Genomic DNA, 22,847 nt, shown 5'->3' with positions numbered 1-22,847 from the left:
TTTTTTTGGGACATTTCCATGCTAAAGAAGCAAAAAAGTGAAAAAAACTACATGAAAATGAAAGAACTAGAATTAGCGATTGTGATATTTGAATTCCTCACCCTTTTTCTGATAAACATACAAAGTTTCAGCCTTCAAATTAATTTTCCTCCGTTTCCAGACACATTTATACATCGATAGTTGCAAACTGTTTTTCTCCCGTCGGCAAACAATTTTCAAAATGTTGCAAAACGTTCGGCATTTTACCAATTTACCGTCTAGCCCGTGTCCACAGTGTTATATACCGCTGGAAAGCTAAGATCACGGGCTTTCATTTAGTAAAAACCGGAACGCTTTAGCATACCCAGACGATCTCAATCGAACGGAATCGACGATCGAACCAGTCGAACCAAATCGAACGCAATCGACCGATTGAAATTCGATTGTCAAACGCAATCGAATCTCAATCGAATATTACCGCAATTTTCAGATTCGATTGATATTCGATTGATATTCGATTGCGTTCGATTGATGTTCGATTGCGTTCGATTGCGTTCGATCGTCGATTATTGACCCCCGGATTGTTCATCGCATAATTTCTACGGGAAATCGAAAGTAATTTTATTCGGCTTGTGCAGATGTTTGAGAGCTTGGATGTTGGGAAGCTGCAAGAATAAAGCCAGACGATCTCAATCGAACGGAATCGACGATCGAACCAGTCGAACAACAATCGAACCAATCGAATATTACCCAGAATTTTGACGTTCGATTGAGATTCGATTGCGTTCGACAATCGAATTTCAATCGGTCGATTGCGTTCGATTTGGTTCGATTGGTTCAATCGTCGATTCCGTTCGATTGAGATCGTCTGGGCATACATAGAAGAAAAGAAGTTCCAAGGGTTCAAAGTTCACGGAAAAATGAAACATTTGGTTTGACGTCAACGAAAGTTGCATGACTTCTGGAGTTGCTAACACTGGGTGACGAATACCCCATGCAAATGCTCACCCCGTTCATTTGCCAGGATGTGCCTGACTGTACATACTAATAAATCCTTGTGGTGGTGTTTTCAGCTTCAGTCATATCTCGCTACTTCGCTATCTCACTACTTCTTCTTGCAGCCACTTTTAGCTTTAGTTGTTTTTTTTTAGTTTGTTTTCACAAACAGAAACTTCTGTTCTTCTATTTATTTTTCCAATTTTTGCCTAAATTTTTGAGAGGTTTCTGTGCCGCCATTTTCCTTTTCAGCATGTAGTGCTTCCATAAAGTCCGAAAACAGCAATGGAAAACATTTCCGTATTGAACCACACCCGGTTATATCGAAGTATGACGTAATGTTGGCACTTTCGCTTTCATTTCATTTCCCACGAAAAATGCAGAAGGCGCGAAAATATAAACCAATCAAAACTTCTGAAATTTTGATTACATAATGAAATGAAATGAAAAATGATAGAGGAAGCCGCGAGGACATTTTTGCGTCTTGAACATGACATATGCCAGGTGCGTGAACTATCTTTCGTTTTTCATGAAATTACCTATTCTTCTTTTAAACCAGACAGAGGTATTGACGAACTTTTCCAGGGGGGTTTGAGCCTTGATTTTCCAAGGGGTTTTTGACCATTTTTCAGATTTTCCAAGCAGGGGGATACTAACAATGAATGAGTTTCCAGCTCCCCGCCCGCCCCAGGCTAGCAACTCCAGAAGATTTTTCAAGTTTTAATTTTTTTTTCAAAATCTATCCATCTTGTAGAGCTTTGAAAAAGAAAGAAAATGAGGGGTCATAGGTCTCCAGAGGATTAGTGGTTGTAAAGATATTCAAATTTTAGTGTCAAAAATTTGACTAAAAATGTCAAAAAAAAGGTTAGGAAAATAGCTTGAAAAAATTCGAAAAATGTGTCAAAAAAGAAAAAAAAGAAATTTTCCAGTCATGCTTCTTAAATTTTGCATATCTCTTTTTCTAGTGTAGCTAGAGACCTCAAATTTGGAGGGAGAATTCTTTGATGGTCTTAAAATATTATTATATAAAAATATTTGTAAAATGTTTAGTATATTTATCAAAATAACGAAAGATATATCTTTTTTTGAAAAAAGAAGACATTGCATTGTTTTATTTTTGTTTTTGAAGAAAATAGCTTGGAAAAGGTTGAAATGAGTCAAAAAAAGGTGGTAGGACCCATTTTCAAGGGGCCTCTGGAAATGGAGGAACAAAAACTTATGAGTAAAGAATAAGTTTTTCTGAAAGGAGAAACCCCAAATGAAAAGAAAATCCATTTCGGCAGAAATAAAAACTTTTTTTTGGGACATTCCCATGCTAAAGAAGCAAAAAAGTGAAAAAAACTACATGAAAATGAAAGAACTAGAATTAGCGATTGTGATTTTTGAATTCCTCACCCTTTTTCTGATAAACATACAAAGTTTCAGCCTCCAAATACATTTTCCTCCGTTTCCAGACACATTTGTTCTTCGATAGTTGCTAATTTTTTTTCTCCCGTTGGCAAACAATTTTCAAAATGTTGCAAAACGTTCGGCATTTTACCAATTTGCCGTCTAGCCCGTGTCTACAGTGTTATATACCGCTGGAAAGCTAAGATCACGGGCTTTCATTTAGTAAAAACCTGAACGCTTTAGCATTACATAGAAATAAAGTTCCAAGGTTTCAAAGTTCACCGAAAAATGAAACATTTGGTTTGACGTCAACGAAAGTTGCATGACTTCTGGAGTCGCTACCCAGGCACAGATAGGACCCTGCCGACGCACCGGACTGTCCGGTGTATTTGTCCGGTGGCAAAAAGTATCCTTTCGCTACACCGGACGCAATAAGTCCGGTGTCAGTCCGGTGTTGCATACAGGGAATTTTGGACGCCGGACATTTACGAAACAAAAAATTAAGAAACACCGGACGCACCGGACTGGTCATGTCCGCTGTTTTGATTGTCCGGTGGAAATAAATATCCTTCTCCGACACCGGACATACGACTTCCTTAAGTCCGGTGTAGAGATTGTCCGGTGGTAAAAAGAATTCTCATTTTACACCGGACTTTCGCATGTCCGGTGTTTGTTGAGTCACGACCCTGCCTATGCCCCGGACAGTCCGGGGTTTTTTTGATGCGTGCCTGGGGTCCGTATTATTTGTTTTTGAGAGACTACCCCGGACGCCCCAGACAGCCCGCGCGGTCGCTTTTTATAGAATCACTGACCGCGCGTGCTTTTTTCTAATTATATACGATATACGTCCGGGGTAAATTTATGGCGCAAAAATTGGAGCCCAGGACGTAGGTCCGGGGAAAAAGTTATTTTTTTCAGACCCCAGACATTTACCCGGACTGTCCGGGGCATCGGCAGGGTCCTGCACAGATCTGTAAAGCCCTAAGGGCTAGATTTGGGGCTTTTATCGAAAAGTGAAGCCTAGGTTTGGAAGGATTTCCTACCAAAGTCACGTGACTAAAATATGCAATTTCACCGGTTTGAGAGATGTGAAATAGCGTTTGCCGCCTACTTTTTTTTATCTCGCGCTCCGAAAACAATTAAAATGCTAGATCCTATCCATCGGCACGAAATTTAAAAAGTCAAATTTTAGCTTCACTTTTTTTGCTGGAGAAAGTTTAAAGTTGCCTATCTAGCCCTTCGGGCTTTACAGATATCTGTGGCCCCAGGCCCAGCACCTAGCCCCAGGTCCAACACCCAGCCCCATCCCAGACAGGCACCAGGAGTTTGTTTCTCCTCTCTTTTAATAGTGTGCTTCTTACATAGGTTCAAATTTACAAGTAATGAACCTCTTATAGCTTTATCTAAATAAATTTTGTTGAAAACCTTCTGTCAGCAGTTAAGTCACACTCTAGGAAATCAAGCTTTCAGAAAAAACAACATCAGTCATTTCTATTTCTATCTCTATTTCTATTTGGTTGAGTTGCAGGAGGCTTTAGAGGCCTATTCTCGCAACTATAGACGCTTACTAATGAGCGTCCCGTCAGCACCTTGAACTGACTACCCAATTCCCCTCACATGGCATGGGTTGACCCGGGCGAAGGAATGTTCACTTGCCAAGTGAACTGTCGTGAGTGGGAATCGAACCCTGGCCTCCTGCACAGAAGCCAAGGTCGACTACCACTATACCACGGCACCTTCAGGTCATCTACAGGATGTATTTGCAACAACAAGGATGAGAGTTACCTGAATCAAGTTGGCAAGACAATTAATTAAAACTTGAAAGTTTGAAACAAAATAAAACGTGCAGCAGCCAAAATCAACCTACCAAAATTTCTCATTCAATTCCCGAGACAGCTCTTCGATTTTTAAGGCCTTGTTCCGCATTTCAGCGGGACACTAGTGTGACTAACTGTCAGTCAGGTTAGATTCCACACATTTTTTTATCCACCTGGTGGACCGCACCGGTTTTCCTGATTTCGTGATAATTAAAAATTGGAACTTTCCATTTTAATCTTGTCACTACTAGTGGGAACAATTGGGCGCACCGCCATCGCAGAATACTTTTTTTGAAAATTTACAGTATTTGAAGGCTAATCATTCCATCACAAAGTGCCATATATTCATACAAACAAAACTGACCAAAGGCAAGGGGTCGCGTCTTTCCCTGCTGAGTGAGCCTGAAGGGGATTGAGAGATTTTGGACTGATGTGATCATAAGACTGCCAAGTGCCACAAATTTAATCATTTGTTTAAATAAATAGTATGTTTTACCCTAAAAGAGGCCCCCCCAGCGGTTGGCGTGATGGCGTGATGGAGGGTTTTTCGTGGCGCGATGGCGTGAAATTTTGAAAAAAACGGCGTGATGGCGTGAAAATGAAGTGCCGGCGTGATCGTGAAATCGAGTTTTTTTAGGCGTGATGGCGTGAAATTTGCAGTTCAGCGTGATCGTGAAAATTATATTTATTACTTGAATCGTATGTCCATTTTAGCTAATTTAGAGGGTTTAAATTTCAAAATTTTCTTGGTCGGCCCCAACTATGGCGGGCCTCCTATAGGGTCTCCTATAGATCTCATTTTAAAACATAAAAGAAACAGTGCAAACAGTTCTATTCATCTGCCATTTATCCTTGTAACTTCCGATTGTTTTAGCAGTTGCTAGCTATAGTCTTCAAAATAATAAAGTCGAATGCTATAAGAGGGTCGAAAATTGAAAATTTTCCCCGTCAGCGCAAACCATGGTTGCGCTTCCTCCGTAACTAACATTCTCCTCTCTTTCCTAGATGCTTATTCTTATAGATGCATCAAAGATATCAGGTCTTTTATTTCAGGAAAACATACATTTTGTAGCAAATCCTTAAACACAAAGAAGCAACAGGTTTATTATGAGGTGTAATTTTAAGCAGATTGATCAAAGGAATCCTGTGATGTTCCGGATGTTTAAACCATATTTTGGAAAAAGAGAGTAAATGAGGGCGATTTTAGCCATACTAAATTGAAAATTTCTCCCGTCGGCGCAAACCATGGTTGCGCCTCCTCGTTCCCCTTTTGAAAACTATTCACGCTAATTCACAATTAATGCCCATGGGACACGTCAACGGGGGGGGACCAGGGGGCATGGCCACTCATGTTGCTTGTACTTTTAAAAGATTTCTATTATTTTTACATGAATTATTTTTCAAATTGAATTGAAATGGGTCCTAAAATAGCACTTTGAACCCTTCAAAATTCAAAACATTTCTCCGTTACCCAACCATGGTGGGCTTTGTCAATTTACTCAAATATACCTCAGCCCTCAAACTGGTGCCCTTTGATGTGACCAGTTGTCCAACAATTTTTGATATGCATAAGTCAAGACTACGTCATTTTTCCTATCGAAAACACCCAAAAAAACTTTTGAATTTGACCCCTGTGTCAAAAATAGAAAAACAGAGGTCAAATTTCATCTAGATTTTTCGGGTGAAAAATGATATAATCTTGACTTACGCATATGAGAATGCCGAAAAACTGATTGACAACCAAACACACATATATGTGGGCAAAAATTAAGTTTATATAACAAAATATGAGCGTGAAAACTAAATTTTCTAGGCGTAATGGCGTGAAATCGAAAAAAATTGGCGTGATCGTGAAAATCAAACTTTTCAGGCGTGATGGCGTGAAATCGAAAAAGAATTGGCGTGATGGCGTGAATTTTGGGTCCGCTGGGGGGGCCTCCTAAAAAAGTGCTAAATTTTCATTAATCAGCAAAATTTATGACCAATTTCTTAAATTTCAATGTGTCGGATGGTCCAAAGTACTGGTGCCTGCCAAAAATGGGAGGGGTGGAGGTCTGGTAAATTTTGAATTTTTTTTGGGGGAGGGCCAAGGTAGAAGGGGTCGCCTGCTTTTCCTGAGGGGCTGAGACCCCTGAGGGCACTATGGTCGTTTAAGACGGTCGATCTATTGAATAACAAATCAGCATACATTACTGTCCCTCAGCCAGTAAAAACAGGAGAACGGTAACAGCTATGTTGTAGAAGACTAAGCAATTTTACAGTATGACGTTAGGCCAGGCCCAATTGATTGTTTGGTTCGTGTCCTAGAAGCTTTGAAAAATGGGTCGGTGGGTAGCTAAAATTGGAACCTTTTTCTCATTTTCCCACAAAAACCTCAATTTTTGAAACTCCTCTAGCAATCGTGTAATCCTGGAATCCATACGCAAATGTAAAGAAATAGCCTAAAGCCTGGATCCACAAAGGCACGCGTCCGAGATTAAGGCGTTCGCATAGCTGTCAACTCTCCCGCATTGAGCGGGAGACTCCAGCATGTCAACGATTTCTCCCGCGTGAACAAAATTCTGCCAAATCTCCCGCATTTTTGGGATTTTCTCCCGCATCTCCCGCATTTCAAAAAATTTTCTGATTTTGGAAAAACCAAACGGCGAAATTTCTGGATTTTGAAAGATCGGAACGAAAAATTCCCCAATTTCCCGAAAAAAATTTCCAATAAAATCGGATTTTACGAGAAAATTTCCCCGATTTCCCGATTTTCCAATTTTGAAAAATCGGATTATCGGGGAAAATTTTTCCTACTTGGAGCTCTCCCGCATTTTTGTGAGGCGAAGTTGACAGCTATGCGTTCGCGGCCTGTGCTTAAAGGAATACAGCTGCAAGTCTCTGCTTTTAGGTGCTTAAAATTTGTTTTTAAGTACGGGTTACACTGGGACATTTTCTGTGCGCGAGGTGGATGTTGAGATAGTAGTTATCATGTGAAAAGGAGGTAAATGTTTTTGATTTTTCCGACTCAAAGTGAAACACTTTTTCTAAAATCAAAGTAAAACACTTTTTCTAAAATCAAAGTAAAACACTTTTTCAAAAAAATTTAGACTCGGTCGGAGGACACGAACCAAACTATCAATTGGGGCTGGCCTTATCATTAAGAAATATTTATGCTGGAATAATTAGTTATTGAAAAGACTGTCACGCCACATTCTCCCAAATGACTATTATAATGATGATGATAATAGATAAAATGTAAATTTCTTAAATATCAAACCTGCTTTTCAATTTCTGAAATTAGACCATATTTTCAAGCATTGTAACAAATCAATGAAATGTTTTTAAGAATTAGAGTTTTTTTCAGAATTTTAGTATCTACAATATAGAGGGAATTATCTGATGATCCGTGGCACTATCGTAAAGCTAGAATCGCTTTGCGTACTCTTCGCTTGAGAAAATGATTGACAGTTTTTCACTTGCGCGGGCGTTCTGCAAGCGTTCTCGGCTCAATCCTCAGACTGTGTTAAAAATGGTACACTCAGCTCTGACAGATCATTTTGATGGAAGTTGTTGGAATGTTTACAAGACTCTTGACAGAAAATCCTTTGTTTTATTGTCAATAATGACAGTGCCGTTGTTAATTTTGTTAAGATCTGACATATTGATGTTTGTAAGTGCACTTTATAGTTTTGATTCCCATTAAAGAATCATTTTCTGGTTTTCATGTTATTAGATGCTGTTTTAGAGCTTTAGAGCTAGCCTGCCAGTAAGATCACCACAACTGCAGTTAAACCAACTATATGTAACTTTAATCATTAGGGGAAGCAGGGGGCAATCAACATTTCAGCTAATCAAAACGTTAACACAGAAAAGCGTGATTAAATGAAACTAAATGTAATTCTTACTTTTTTAGATATTTTAAACCACACATAATAAACATATAAAGCATGGCAAAAAGAAAGGTAATTTATTTTCTTATCTTAACAAAACATTTTTTATTTAGAAAACCATGTCATTAAGAATAAAAAATGCTTGCTACATAACATTTCAAAACAGAACAAGGATAAATTCAATTCATCTTCTATTATACCAAAATGTCTTCTCTCGACAGAGCACTGAAGGTGAACAGGCAGCCAGTAAAAAGTCCAAAAAAGAAGATGAAAAGGTTGATGAAGTTGTAAGTAGTTGACTAAAATTGTTGAATTTTAAAATTCTTAAGGTCTTGTTAGACGGTAACATTTTTGTGTAACATTTGCTAACATTTCTAAAAATAGAAGATTTCAAAAGTGTGCTCAAGAAATGTTAACATATGTTACACGCAAACATTTTGTGTGTAACATTTGATTTTTTTTATTAAAAAAGAGAGAAAAAGAGAGAAAAATCGGCGAAAAAACACGTGCGCACTTGAAGTATCCTTTTAAATTCCCTTTAAATGGCGGCATCCTTTGATTCAAAATGTTAACCATCGAGAGCAAATCATTTTTTTTTGATTTGCTATCTGCGCGTAACATTCGTTAACATTTGAATGTTTCTGAATGTTAATCAATGTTACACAGTAACATTTTGTACAACATTTGCTATTTTTAGAAAATGTTACACAAAAATGTTACCGAATGTTATCGTCTAACAAGACCTTTACTATTTCATATTTATGATTAAACCTTACCAGGTGTGCCATAAGAAAATCCTGTGTTTACATAATATAAGAACTTTCTATGGATCCTTTTTATTGCAAAAACTTGAACTTGAAATTTAAAATCGCCTCAATCATTCAAAAGTTATGTTAAAAAAACTTCTGACCTTCCCAAAAATCTCAAAATTCATTAAAAACAATAGTAGTAGGTCTTTAGATCTTCAACTTAGACTGCTGAACATGGTTCTTATTGGTAATATTCTAAAAGTCAATCTTCATTTTTTTAGGAGAAAGAAAACGATCAAAAGGAAAACTTTTCTCTTGTTACAAAAACTAAAGATGGAAGGTATGTACTTATATAAATCATCTTCTAAGCATTACCTCCTAAAATTTTGCAATGTTTATAACTATGCTATTTTTGTGTGAAACATTAAAAAGAACGTTTGTTGTTGCCCTGATGATCTTTATTCGTCATTTAGTATAAAGAATATTTTTTATCGTCTTAAATTTCATATCTTTTAATTGTCTGACAGGGATTCAAATTTGAAGATTTGTAGTTGGAATGTAGCAGGACTGAGAGCATGTCTAAAGGTACTTTAAATGTCATGTGAATTTTTACAAATTATTTGAGTTTTGAAGTAATTTCGCTGTAAGATCTTCCTCATTCTTTAGCTTTCTGTTACCTGGATATACAGGTTAGTCTAAGTAAAAGTACCGTGTCAGACAATTTGAGTAGAAAATATGTTTATCTTTTTCTATTTCTTATTTTAAAAAATTCACTAGCAATCCAAACTGTAATTATTTACAAATCACAAGAATGCAATAATGGCACACAAAGAAAAAAAACTGTAAACGTTATCAATTTAATAAAAGACACAGAGGAAAAAGGTGCCTTGAAACTGTTGTTGTTACCTACCTTGTTGTTAGATAAATCTTCCATGATTTTATTTTACAGAAAGCTGGTCTTGATTACATTAAGGAAGAAGACGCTGATATAGTTTGTTTACAAGAAACCAAAGTCACAGAAAAAGAAATCCCTGGAGAGGTATAATAGGTTTCAAATATTATATAGAAGTTGTTGATAAATCTTTCATGATTAAAGGTTTTAAGTCGGAATACCTTTCTTGTTCGGGAGGCCATTTTTTAAGATAATGGGCATTGCTTTGCAGCATACCTTGAGAGAAGGAGTTTTTAGTTTTAATTTTAGCGGATACAGTAGTAATGAATTTTGCAAGTTTTCAAAGCAATTCACCAAAATTTCTTCCATTAGGGTAACTTCTCCTCTTTTCTATTTTGCCAAAATTAAAAAAAAAAACTTTCTAATTAGGTGTCATTTTCTAACCTTCTTCTTTTAAGGTTACTCAATTGGACAAGAAAGTGCCATCTATACTACCAAAGAAAGACGGATATTACATGTATTGGTATGAGGCTGAGAAAAAAGGATATAGTGGTGTCAGGTATTGTTTTCAATGAAAATTACTCCTAGATCAGATCTCCTCACGAACATGATAAATTGTCCTCAGTTAAATTGGTTTAGATGCTTCAATCCTCACATCTGTTATCAGCATTATACCTACGTCGATAATAAATGTTTTGAAATATTGTCTTTTTTTTGGGATTTTTGATCAATTTAAGGACCATTTTATTCTAAGAATGTCATGCCTAAGTTAGATTTAAATGCTGTGAAACATTCTACATTGAAATTATTATTTCACACTTCAGTTTATGGTCAAAAACAAAGCCAGTCAGCATAAAGAATGGAATGGGTAAAGAGGAACATGATAATGAAGGACGTCTGATTACTGCTGAATTTGATAAATACTATGTTGTAACATCATGTAAGTGTTTTTTCACCGTTATGAGCCTTCGTTTCAACTGATATGAGCCTCATGTTGAGGAATCATGACTAATGATTTTATCATTGCTTGGCCAAACAAGATTTCATTTAATTTTTATATGTCCCTGCTCAGAAACGGAACAAATTTGAATTTTAATAAACGGCCGTTTATACCAATGGAGGTCCTTTTAAGGTCCGGTGGTTATAAAGATACAGAAAGGTTTACAAACAGGGGATGTGCTTTTTAGGCAACTGAGAATAATTCAGTACATCCTGCGTCAGAATCATAAAATTTGTGACTTATTGATTGCTTGTAAAAATGTTTTTGTATTTCTCTTTAGATGTGCCAAACTCTGGAAAGAAGCTAGTGAGGTGTTTAATTAATATCATAGTGTCCTGTAATAAGCTGTATCTCTAAAACAGAATTTTTAAGTTACAGCTATAGGTCGACAGGTTCCAGGTTACGGGTTGGAAAATTATACATGGGTTAACTGACCAGATATAAGATATCTTGGGCTGGCAATTATGCTGTTAAAGTATTTTTCAGCAATTTTTAGAGAAGGCATAACCACTCACCTCCTTTTTTGTGGTATGCATGTGTTAAGTTTGTTTTAGGGCGTTTACAGTCCTGTCAACTGCTTTTGCCCATTGAGGATTCAACTATTTCACATGTTTGTCCCTGTGTCCAGCTTACTGAATATTTAAGATTTTTTTAAGAATTTTGTGGTGAGGATATCTATAATCAAGTGTTTTTGCTTGCTATCAAAATTATGGAAAGACCAAATGGGATAAATTTTCGCGGGGATTAAATTTCGCGGTTGAGTTCATCCGCGAAATTTTAAGATTTCGCGGGGATTAATTTTCGCGGATGAGGGATTTCCTGATTTTTCGCAGGGATTTAATTTCGCGGATTGGGGTACAAATTAAAATTTTTGAAAAGGGTCAAAACATTGAAAAAAAAAGGAAAATTAAGAATTTTTTTTTCAAGTAATAAGAGGGTGTTTTGGAATAGGGCGAGGAGATATGTATTACAACTATCAAAAGTTGAATTTGAACTTCCATGGTGTTAAAAGAAGAAAAAGAGAGATAAATAAAATGACTTAAAATTGTTGTTTCGTTATTTTCACTCTTTCTTATCATTGAAAATAAATTCTTTTGTTTTCCGTTTTCCCTCTTTTTCTTACATATCCTTTTAAATGTTTAATTTCAAGCCAGTTGGATTACCCTCTTGCATTGAAAAGCTTTTAACAATAAGCGATCACTTTAGATAAAAAAATTTCCAATACCTTTTCCAAGTTTGTAAATTTGTGAAGAAAATTTTGAGGAAAACGATATCGAGGATTTGACCTTTTTCGAGGGTTGCGTGCCCTCATGTAGAAAAAAAATAAAAAACGATAAAAATAGAAATTTCGCGGATTGCCAAAAACATTCAAATTTTTCGCGGAAACTAATTTTCGCGGATGGGCCTTTTTCAAATCTCCAATGGGACTTATTTTCTCGGATGACACCCAAATCTGCGAAATCCGCGAAAATTTATCCCATTAAAGTATTATCTTCCTGTTAAATATTTTCTTTTAGACTTGATTACAGGCGAAGTTGGAACACAGATTTGAAAGACTATTTGAATAAACTAAAAGAAAAGAAACCAGTTGTCTTTTGTGGAGATTTAAATGTCGCTCACCAAGAAATAGGTATGTGTAAAATGTGTTTTCATTTTGTATTACAAGCTGTCATTTGGTAAAAGATAAGCATAATGCTAAGCATCCCTCCAAGCTGAAATGCAAAAAGATTGCAGCTTTTTAAAAACGCTGACCTTTTTAGGGTTACTTTTAAAGCTGTTTGAGCTTTCTTAGACCAAAGATTTTCGCCTGCGGCGCCAAATTACAAAGAAAACCTTCATTCTTTGAGCCGAATCAATGTTCCGGCCTTTCGAAATTTTCATGAACCCAAAGAAAAATCAACAAATCGAAGTCTAGGCATATAAATAAGCATGAATTAAGGCTGAAAATAGATTTTGCTAAGCATATTGAGCCCCGACCCGATTTTCCCTTTGCTTATTAAAAAATGCGTGCTCCTTGACGAGGCAGGGGGGTCGGTAGTAAAATCTCAGACATAATGACGTTTACTACGGTGGTGGTGTGACAAAAAATCGAAAAAAACTTTTACTACCCAGGGCACTTAAATACCAAAATGGGTTGTATCTATGTGTTAAATGTTGAAAAGATTTTACTACCTGGGTAGTTAAAACTGGTAAAATTAGCAAATTTTAGCTTTTTGGGTTATTCTTTTAATTTTTTGGATGACTTTTCTGAAAAAATCTGAAAATTTTTATAATTTTAAAACATTTTCTGTTGGGAAGTTGTTTGCTGCAAACAAAAAATTCTCGAAATTTTTTGTCAATATAAAAAAGAATTTAATTCTAAGAGCAAAACATTAATTTTTGTACTAAGTGAAAAATGTGTCACAGAAATAATCATTTTTTAGCTTTTTTTGTAAAATCAGTCCGAAAAGCAACCAAAAAATAGGTGGTCTCCATGACAAATTGTCCCAAAAACTTTTACTACCAGGGTAGTAAAGTACATCTTCCAAGAGTCTGGGTGGTGGTATGTAAAAATTCGTAAAAATCCTTTTACTACTCATATATGTCTGAGATTTTACTACCGACCGGGGGAGGGGGTCGGCCCCTGCTTGAGGCATAATTTTGATGAATACATAATTTTTGATGAACAACACATAGTTGGTTGGAAAGGTCGTGATTTCAATTTTACGAGAGTTACTTTTTGCGAAATTTCGGGCATACGCTCCTCTTCTAATTTTGTTTATTACAACAATAAGGCTCAAAATGAACTATTTAAAAACAATGCCAAGCCTAGAATGCCTGAATTCTAATCAAAGAAAGGTCAAATCAGTAAAAATAGCCTAAAAAACCTCAGTTTTCCCTAGAAGTGATAAGAACATCATAAGAATCATTAAAGGCTCAAACTTGCGAGAAAAAAAAAGAACAGCCAAGGCTCGCCAAAAACTTCCTGGTCCTTATAAAAAATCCAACTCCAACATTGATTTTGGGGGGAGAAAAAAGGGGGGGACTTGCCGGTGGAAAAAGGTCATCGGACACCAGTTTTGACCACGATTGTATATCTTCTAATCTCTAGTAAAAACTGATCATCATTATGAAGTTGAAAACAATTCCTTTTCAGATATTGCCAACCCTAAAGCAAATAAGCGTAATTCTGGATTCACTGATGAAGAACGAGGAGACATGACTGACCTCTTAAACGAAGGTTACATTGACTCGTACCGCTCCTTATACCCTGATCAAGAAAAGATGTATACTTTTTGGACGTACATGGCAAATGCAAGAGCAAAGAATGTCGGATGGTAAGAGAAAATAATTAATTTTTTACCTGAAAAAGCAATCGACATAGATTGGAATAAGGACACTTTAGGGTTAATCTTTCGAATACTTTTCTTATCAAGTTTTGTGCCATAAAAGAAGTAAGGTTAGGCGAGGTTAAAAATTTAAAAAAAATCGCATATAATAATGTCCATTTGATGAAACTCGGTGCTAAGATATTGTGAGGGAAACAATTTAAAAAGGTTTAGGTTAAGGTAAAAAGCAAATTTGGCAAGAAGGAATGTTCTTCTTCACATTTAACATGCATAGATTCGTCCCTCTCCAGAGGGTGAAGCTCTGACAAGGTTTCTCCAAGCTTCTGTTTTTCATGATGTTGTTTAATTCTTTCTTTCTTTCTTCCAGTGTCTCCTAGTATGACGGTTTTCAAAGTTGTAAAAGGTTTTTCAGTCTTTCTCATCGAGTCTTTACCACATCGATAGCTGTGAGGCGGGCTCTTCTCGGCGTGTCGTTGAAGGTACATTGCAGGCAACTCTGGACATTATGTGTATTTATCATTAATGCTTGGTGGGCTCAAGGATAAAACTTAATGTGAATGTTTTCGAAAATGATTTTTAGGATGTTGATGCCCTACTCTTCGCCGTTATAATTTTTGATTACTGTTTGGGGGCCGTCCCTGGCCGTCCATATAGTACGTACGCAAAAATTTTCCAAAAATTTGATATTAATTTCTACCAATAACAATCCTAATGTTCTTCTCCTGAAATCTCTATAATAATTTACTGTTTTCGGAATTCAATCTGCGAATATCATTCTCTCTTTTTTATCACATTCAGGCGTATCGATTATTTCATTCTATCGAAATCATTGGAAGAAGACCTATGCGATAGCATCATGCGTACCAAAGTTATGGGTAGTGACCATTGTCCTATAGTTGCTACTTTTGCTATAAAGTAATACGGTTTCTTACGATTCCTTATCATCTTCTTTAGATCTTTTGTAAATATCACTTTATATCATAAAATGTAAATAAAACCTTTCGTTTTCACTTTTAATACTGCAATTATGATTCTACTTCCTCACATCCGAATCTTAAACCTTTCGAGAATTCAATGGGAATGAAAATTTCTATCGCAATTTCAACGAGGATAGGAATTCTATTGTCCTAGCTCTAAAAATTCAGCAGTATGGTATTGAAGTGCAATGAGGATGAAATCGAAGTCAATTTCCTACCGGGCCGATATTTTGGCCAAATCTTCCAGTGCCTACGAGTCAGTGACACAGGGGGTGTGTAATATTTTGACTGGGAAACCTAAAGCATAACTTCTTACTCAAAAGTTTTTTGAAAGATCGAGTTCAAAGTGACTTCTTAAGAATCCTTAGGCCCATAGCTGATCGATAATCAAGTAGAAACATCATGGACATTTAAAAAAAATTTGTTCCCATGAGAATTTGGTTCTTTGCAGACCGGTCTGTAAAATACACGTTGACCACCTGTGGGAACTCCGTAACTACTGGAGCTTTTCACTTGAAATTTTCAGACGTGATTATATTGACCATCTAAGACAGAGTGCAAAATTTTCAATTCATTCAATCACCATAACGTCAGCCTGGGTTTAGGTCCCAATAGGCAAAAATTTGGTTCCCATGAGTTTTAAGTCCCCCCAAAGATTTATGTATTTTTTGTTAGCCCCAGGACACTTTGATCCAGTAAAAAAGGTTTTTCCGATGTAAATTGCGTTCAGTTCTTAGTTTAAGATAAAATATTTTGCACTTTCTATAAAAATATTGGGCCGCATGCAAAAAAAACTTCAGATTCATGAGCTTCAATTTGATTAATTGAAGCTAACTATTAAGCTGAATTATTTTAGCCCCCACGTTAAAAGATGAGATTTTAGGTCCCCCCAAAAAAGTGGTGTACTTCCAGCCCCCTGTAACCTCCATCCTAACCAGCAGGGGGGCTGACGCTATGGTCACGTGAGCGGTTGGTATTTTACAGACATGACTGTTTCTTACTTAAAATGCTCACTTTCAGCATAACCATTCGTCCAATTTTGCTCAAATTTCGTCTGCAAGCTTGTATCATCAATAGCTAACTTTTATCAAAATTTCGAGTCAAAAAGCTTTTTCCAATCACATACAATATCATAGGACAAAAAGGGAAATTTAGGGTGTGTCTGTAAAGTACTATGCAAACAGGCACAAAATTAACCCTCTGCTCCAAAAAAGCATGTCACGTGGAGTTGCCTTACAAAATTTGAGCAAAGAAAATTAGAGTGAAAAAAAAGTTATAGGGGGATCCTACTTTCGGTATTTTCAAAGAATGATGACGTCATCAATGATGCCGAAATATTCCCCAAAAATGCCTATTCATATTTGGTGCACACTTGATACTGGAAATATAGATTAATGTAATCTGCTTGAGTTTAACATAAGGATATGTGCTCTGACATCGATCAAAATCATGAAAAATCTAAATAAAGGTCTGGGCCTGAGTATGCTTGAAATCATAATAAAATCGCAAGCCAAGAGATAATTTAACTCGCCTTGACCTATGTGTGCATGTGTCTAAGAAAAGCAAGATACTGCAGAATAACATTGACTTTGTTTGTGTATTTACAAAAGGTAAATTTATTGATCGAAAATAACACGCAGGCATGTGAGTCTCATGTGAGATATTTTGCTTGTTTATGAGGTAATGAAAACCTAATGTGAAATTTCGCGCGAAATGGGCGACAGTTTTTTTCTTAACCTTTTTTGCCTGAAGAAAAGATTACATCATAAAAAAGTTTCGCGCGAACGAAAAAAAAGTTGGAAGTTCTACTTTTTTCATCCGTTACATCAATTTTGACCAATGGAATTGCTTTATTTTTCAACCGACCTCACAAAAACGTCATAAAGTTTCCACTCATGTCGCGCGAAAGTGGAGACCGGCCTTTATGCATAGGGGTTGAACTATTTTACTTCCTTATTTCATCACATAGTCCATAATGCGATATTTTGAAATCCCAAATACAACCTGTGATGACAAATCGTGCTCAGTGACTTCCAACAAAACACAGAATAATGATTTTTCTTTGAAACCAATGAATAACTGAAGACTCATCGTAAAAAAATTCATCTAGAAACGTCATAACTAGGCAAACTCTGTTTGTTGTTTGTCATTTTGGAATAAGAGAGGTTTGTTATCTGTTTCTTAAGAGATTCTCGGCTAACTATGTTATGAATTTGAAGGACTCTGTAGAAAATATATGCTTTATTCAACCTCGCCCCAGTGTATTCCTAAGGCTTTTATTTACGTTACTGATAGACGCCATCAGAAAGTGTCAAAAAGCTGATTACGCAAGGAAAAAGATTGGGCTTTGTTTCAACATGGTTCCCTTGCCTAATGTCTTTTTTTATTGATGAAGAGATTATAGCCCTGGACGCTTCTACTTTCTATTGCTTGTTGTATTTCTCGACATAGTCTTGATTTTATTGTTCCTCATCTACTTAGTAAATATGAAGGATCGTGAAGAAATGCAACTTATATGTTTTTGTTTTAATGTCAGTTAAATGGTAATCAACCGTAGGCCAGTGGTAGAGCATCTGGCTACGGTTCGCACGGTTGTGGGTTCAACCCCCAACCAGGTCATGAAAATGTTACTTGATACCTCTCTACTTTGATGCTCAGCAATTAAGAGAAGGATTAAGGGTAAGTGGAGCAATCCAGGGAGGAAGAGTGGCCCCCTTCCCCTACCTTCGGGTAGATAGCTATCGAAAGAGGAGCCTTCGGGACGCCTCCGACTGCGGTCGCAGACTTGCTTACTTACTTAAATGATAATCTCGGAATTCAAACTCAAGATTGTTTGAAGAAATGAAAAACATCTTCAGATGCCACCCCTGGGATCAAATACAAAAAACAAACCCTTCTAGTTTGAAGAAAATACGCTTAAGTGTCATGGTCAACAAACCATTCTAAAAAATACACCTAAATATTAATCTCCAAGATTTAAGAGCTCGGTAAAGTCCCTGGTAAATGTATTTCAATTTGACACAGTTTAATTGATATAAGTACGTGAAATCTTTTTGGCGGAGTTTGCTAGTAGATTGTTCTAAGTTTTGTTGTTGAATTTTCTTTGTCAGAGTCGAGGAAACGCTCATAATAAATTCAGTTTGCATAGAAAATTTTAAATTGCTTCTTACGGGAAAGAATTCAAGTAAGGTCAAAATTAGAAAAGTTTTTTTTATCTCTCTTGCACTTGTATCAAAACTATTACCTTATCGGGGAAAAATGTCGGGAAAAGGTGACGAAAATGCTTCTCAAGTGACAAAATTTTTACTCGACTAATTAAAACATTTTTTCCCCCGATAAGGGGAAATGGTCTAGATCATCGAAAATGATCGACGAAATCGTAATCGACGAAAAATATTTGTAATTTTTAAAGAGAATCTATCTATTTCGCAATTTTACCATTTCCTTTGATCATTGTGTTTATGCAAATTCGTGAGTTGTGATTTGTGTGTACTCCATCTTACACACGTCATTCTGGTCATTGACAGATCTTTTTCCTTTGTTGCAACCTGTACTTACAAATCAAAACATCTCAACTTCTAGTGAAAAAAATACATTTTTAGAGCCCTCTCAAATTCCACTTATTTGAAATAAGAGAATGCATTCTTCGCAATGACTCATATATATGGTTCTCCTTCGTTAGTACTATTCATGATATTCATGACGTAATGTATTCCACGGAAAGAGCCGGGTTTTTGCCAGTAGTCGCAAATCTTATTTTTTGTCTATATAAATTTGCCACTACTGGCTTAAACCGGGGTATTTCCGTATAGAAAATATTACGTCATGAATATAATGAATTTTAAGATTTCATTAATACAATTTATATAAAAATACAATTTCCAATATAAAAATAAACGTTTAGAGCTTGGTGCGCGCAGAATGGATGGCCTGTTATGAGATTGGCATTCAAGCATGATATACCGTTCCAAGCCCAGAAAAATTTTTGTGCATGGGGGTGGAGGGTATATTGAATATATTGTCCGGGGGTTAGTAATAAATCTACAACATTTTCTTTGTTCGAGGGGGGGCAAAGCCGCTTTGTTGCTGTAATTATGAATGTCCGGGGGTCAACTGATGCTTGTCCAGGAGATTAGATATGTTGTTCGAGGGGGGACAAAAGTCACAAGTCTGGGGGTAAATTTCCATAAAATATTATATCCTTCACCCCTGCCCATATTCAATTTTTTTCTGGAAGAGCCAATCACTGACTCAAACGACGCTCTCAATAACAAAAACAATAACAACAGACTTATATCTGAATACTACTCTGTGATTTCTAATTTTCAACCATACGTTTTTTTGTCCGTTTTACCACCCTAAAACCGTCCCAGTCTTTTTTTCACACCTAAAGACAATATAAAGAAGTATAAAAAAAGGATCGGATCGATTTTAGGGTGGTAAAACGGACAAAAAATGCACGCGCGACAAAGTTCACGCACTTGAACAAGTGAATAGACTTTAAAAGTTCGCCAATTCTCATTAATTTCACGTTGATGCGATAACATCATCTGCCTCCTATTTAGAAAGCTGTTTCGACCTGTGCTAATATTGCCATAAGTTAAACAATCGAAAAAGAAAGTATTGTCAGACAGTTTAACAATGAAATATATGTGTCTATTTTCAAACCTCCTATCAAGGGAATGCGCGTTTTAACGCAAAATCCCTTAGCAACCTTTAGTTACACAATCAAAACAAACAAAGGGGAAAAAATATTTTGAATATATTTTCTCTATTGTTATTTCTTTAGGGAATTTGATATGTCCTTAAAAATGTCGTAATGTGTACCAAATATGGCTGCAATCAATTATGTTTAGACCAATCATAAACGCGCAATGGTAAAAGAAAGAAAAACATGAGAAAGCGTGATTATAAATCACAGTTTAAAAGAAACAGCCTTCTTTTTTACTCTCTACTTAATCGTATCATCTCGTCTGAATCGAACAACGAAACAAGAATTTGTGTTTAGCTGCTGTTAATTTTATTGTGAAACTTCTTTCAAGAAATATTCTACAAGTGATTGAACGCTGCTTTTAGGTAATCGTACAATTTATATACAAGATGAAGAATTTAGTCTACTTATCGTGTTTTATTTTGGCTCTTGGATACACCATGGCACAATCAACAATAGCAGCACCAACACCAACGATGTCAGTATCACCAGATGCTTCAACCTCAGCAGTTGACCCACAAATGCACACAAGTGCAGCAGCATCTCCAGCAGCATCTCAATCAATGTCTCCAATGTCTGTATCTCCTTCACCATCGAAATCAATGCAGCCTTCAGCATCGATGTCTGCCAGTGTTGGACCCACAATGACCACTGGTGCAACCACCACCACACCTTCTTCATCCAATTACATTACATTATCAAGTGCTCTATTCTTTGGTTCATTGGTAGCTGCTATGACCAAATTCATGTTTGCCTAATTTCTGTGATGAGACATTTGTGGGTAACCTTTCTTTTTCTTTTGCTGGCAGATTTTTTTGAACATTTCTTAATTTTCTGGAATGGATAAAAATTTTCTGAAGCTGTTTGACTTGCGTCACGAATGAAGAAAAATGGAAAAGATAAAAGATTCGTATGATTGTGCTTACAGGCTTATACGCGAAAATATTTGGGCAAAAATGATTCAAATGAACCCAAAATTAAAGTTAAACTGTTTCAGACTCTGGATATGGGAAAAAGTCAAATAATTATAAAAGCCGTTGACCGTTCAACATATTAAATTTGAATGTTAATATTTTTGAACTGTATTAGTGAAATATGTTATGTTTGATCAGTTAATAGTTGCTCCTTTATTTTCTTTGTTGAATATGCAAATGTAAATTAGATTTTTTTTAAAAACGTGTCTAAATTTCTCCAAACCCAGCTGGATCAAGAATTTAGTCTTTGATTAAAAGTTTTGAAGCGAATATTCGTATTTTATGTAAAGATCTTTTTCATAATTTTCACATCTTTACGCTTAGTTTGTATTTATGTATCTACTTAGAAAATTTAATTTTTGAAAAAAATATAGTTTAATTTTTTTCCGACACTTCAGATTTCATTTAAATGTTGCAGACGACGTACACGTTTAAGAACACGAGGCTTCGATGGCCAAAATGTTAAGAACAAGTTAAGAAAATTTTAAGGCTTTGTGGACTCAAAAACACTGTTTTCTTAGGAAGATGAGTAAAAAAAGTCGCAGTATTGTGAAAATAAAAACATTTTAAGAACATATTTAGGCTTGAAAGCCAAAAAGCTAAGAACATCCCAAGGCTTAATAAATTTTGGATGTTTTTATGAAAAAACGTGTCGTAGTCTATAAGTATTCACAATGAATTGTGAAACGATTGATGTTTATCTAAGATAACAAGTAGGGCGGAATTCAATCGACAACTCTGTCTACTCGAGTATTTTTTTAAATAACAATTTCAGGATTTAGTGTCTTTTGTGAATAAAATCGGGGTTAAACGGGTTCACAAATCTCATCTCAGGTCAAATTTAAAAGTACTATATTAAAATAAGGCTAATCAGATTTTTCGAGTGATTTTTCTACACAACGCCGCTATTTAACGCTTTCTACTGCCAGGTAGACTTCTTTTAAACAGTATAGTTTAGCCCTGTAAAATTCAATCTTATTTGATGGTCCATAATAGCTGAAAATGCGAGCTTTCTTTAGTGGTGATGTTATTTTCTGGCAACTCAGATTTTAAACCCGTTCAATAAAAGTTATGTGCTTTGAAGGGTAATTATTTTTCAAAGATTGTTTCCCTCTAAGAGTCACTTTTTTTTGCAAAGATTTAGTCTTTTAATTTAAATGGCCGTTTTCAAAGGTTCAGTCTCAATATACCCGAAATTCTCTAATTCTAGTACCCAGCCCCTGGTATTCAATCTTAAGTAATACGTGCCGGTAACATGTCCAATTCATTTTTATTGTTAGCACGATTTCAAATTCAATCTTGTTCTTGCAAGTATTTTTACAGAAAAAATATCATCTAAACATAAACAAACAGACTGTAGTTTTTTTAAGAAGTAAACATATGTGTAATGTGTTTACCCTGAATAAACTAAAATTTGTTGTGTTGTTGAGACAAGAAATTAGTTCCATAATGACTAAGGCAATTTCTCCGGTAAATTGCCATAATAACGTCCAAATTTACCATAATTCTTTTAGCACCGTTAACACCCATAACATATCAACTTATTCATAAAGAAGCGTGTTGACATGATTATATGTATGGACTTAGACAAAATGGGTTCGGGTATGTGCGAGGCATAAGGGTCCCTTTGTCGCATCCTCCGAAAATCCCTCAAAGGGGTAAACAACTATTATTAAAAGCAATTGAGGTAAGGGTTCCAAAATCACCAAAATCTCAAAACGACTCCCTCAAAGGGTTATAAATTCTTGAAATTTGGACTAAAATTTGAAAATTCTTAACCTAAGGTTGGCAAAAACGTCAAAAAATGGACAAAATTCAGTCTCTCTGCTCTAAAAGGGTCGTTTTTCGAACTTTGGTTCGGATATACCCGTCATTTCTCAAACCTAGTGCCCTGGGTATGAGCTAAGTCCCAATCCATCCCCACTAAGCTCGAACCTCGAACACAATGAATTTCAATAATCCCAAGTAATAAAAACACATGGGAATATAAATTACGGGGGCATAACACATTTTTTTTATAGGAATAACATATTTTCGATGAGCTGAGAACATGTTAAGGCTTTGCGGATTCTAATCACCCGATTTCTATCTTAGGAAAGTAAAAATTGGTAAGTAAAAATTAGGAGATTTGATATTTCACAGAAAATAAAAGTGCTGGCAAG

General features: G+C 35.9%; 1 protein-coding gene across 2 annotated transcripts; it reads left to right on the top strand.

Moving 5' to 3' along the window:
* Positions 1 to 8,035: 8,035 nt before the first annotated feature.
* Positions 8,036 to 15,040, top strand: LOC136803736 (exodeoxyribonuclease-like). Of its 2 annotated transcripts, none has more exons than XM_067060455.1 (11): positions 8,036 to 8,125; positions 8,275 to 8,340; positions 9,084 to 9,142; positions 9,330 to 9,387; positions 9,752 to 9,841; positions 10,153 to 10,253; positions 10,519 to 10,634; positions 10,975 to 11,005; positions 12,212 to 12,324; positions 13,831 to 14,011; positions 14,822 to 15,040. In XM_067060455.1, the coding sequence occupies exons 1-11, from the start codon at positions 8,111 to 8,113 to the stop codon at positions 14,940 to 14,942; spliced, it is 951 nt and encodes a 316-aa protein (XP_066916556.1). In that variant the 5' UTR covers positions 8,036 to 8,110; the 3' UTR covers positions 14,943 to 15,040. The 2 variants fall into 2 exon arrangements, with proteins under 2 accessions (XP_066916556.1, XP_066916557.1); XM_067060456.1 differs by lacking the exon at positions 14,822 to 15,040 and adding an exon at positions 14,391 to 14,470.
* The last annotated feature ends 7,807 nt before the right edge of the window (positions 15,041 to 22,847 follow it).

The sequence above is a fragment of the Clytia hemisphaerica genome, unplaced genomic scaffold (genome assembly GCF_902728285.1).
Source record: "Clytia hemisphaerica strain Z4C2 unplaced genomic scaffold, Clytia hemisphaerica genome assembly, whole genome shotgun sequence".
Lineage (NCBI taxonomy): Eukaryota > Metazoa > Cnidaria > Hydrozoa > Leptothecata > Clytiidae > Clytia > Clytia hemisphaerica.
Note: the sequence above shows the minus strand (reverse complement) of the source record. Positions and strands in the feature narration are given on the sequence as shown.

What these genes read in the sequence shown, in the direction of transcription:
- LOC136803736 (XM_067060455.1), top strand. An exon ending in AAAAAGAAATCCCTGGAGAG is followed by an intron (nt 9,842 to 10,152) that starts GTATAATAGGTT and finishes TCTTCTTTTAAG; the next exon opens with GTTACTCAATTGGACAAGAA. An exon ending in AAAGGATATAGTGGTGTCAG is followed by an intron (nt 10,254 to 10,518) that starts GTATTGTTTTCA and finishes TTCACACTTCAG; the next exon opens with TTTATGGTCAAAAACAAAGC.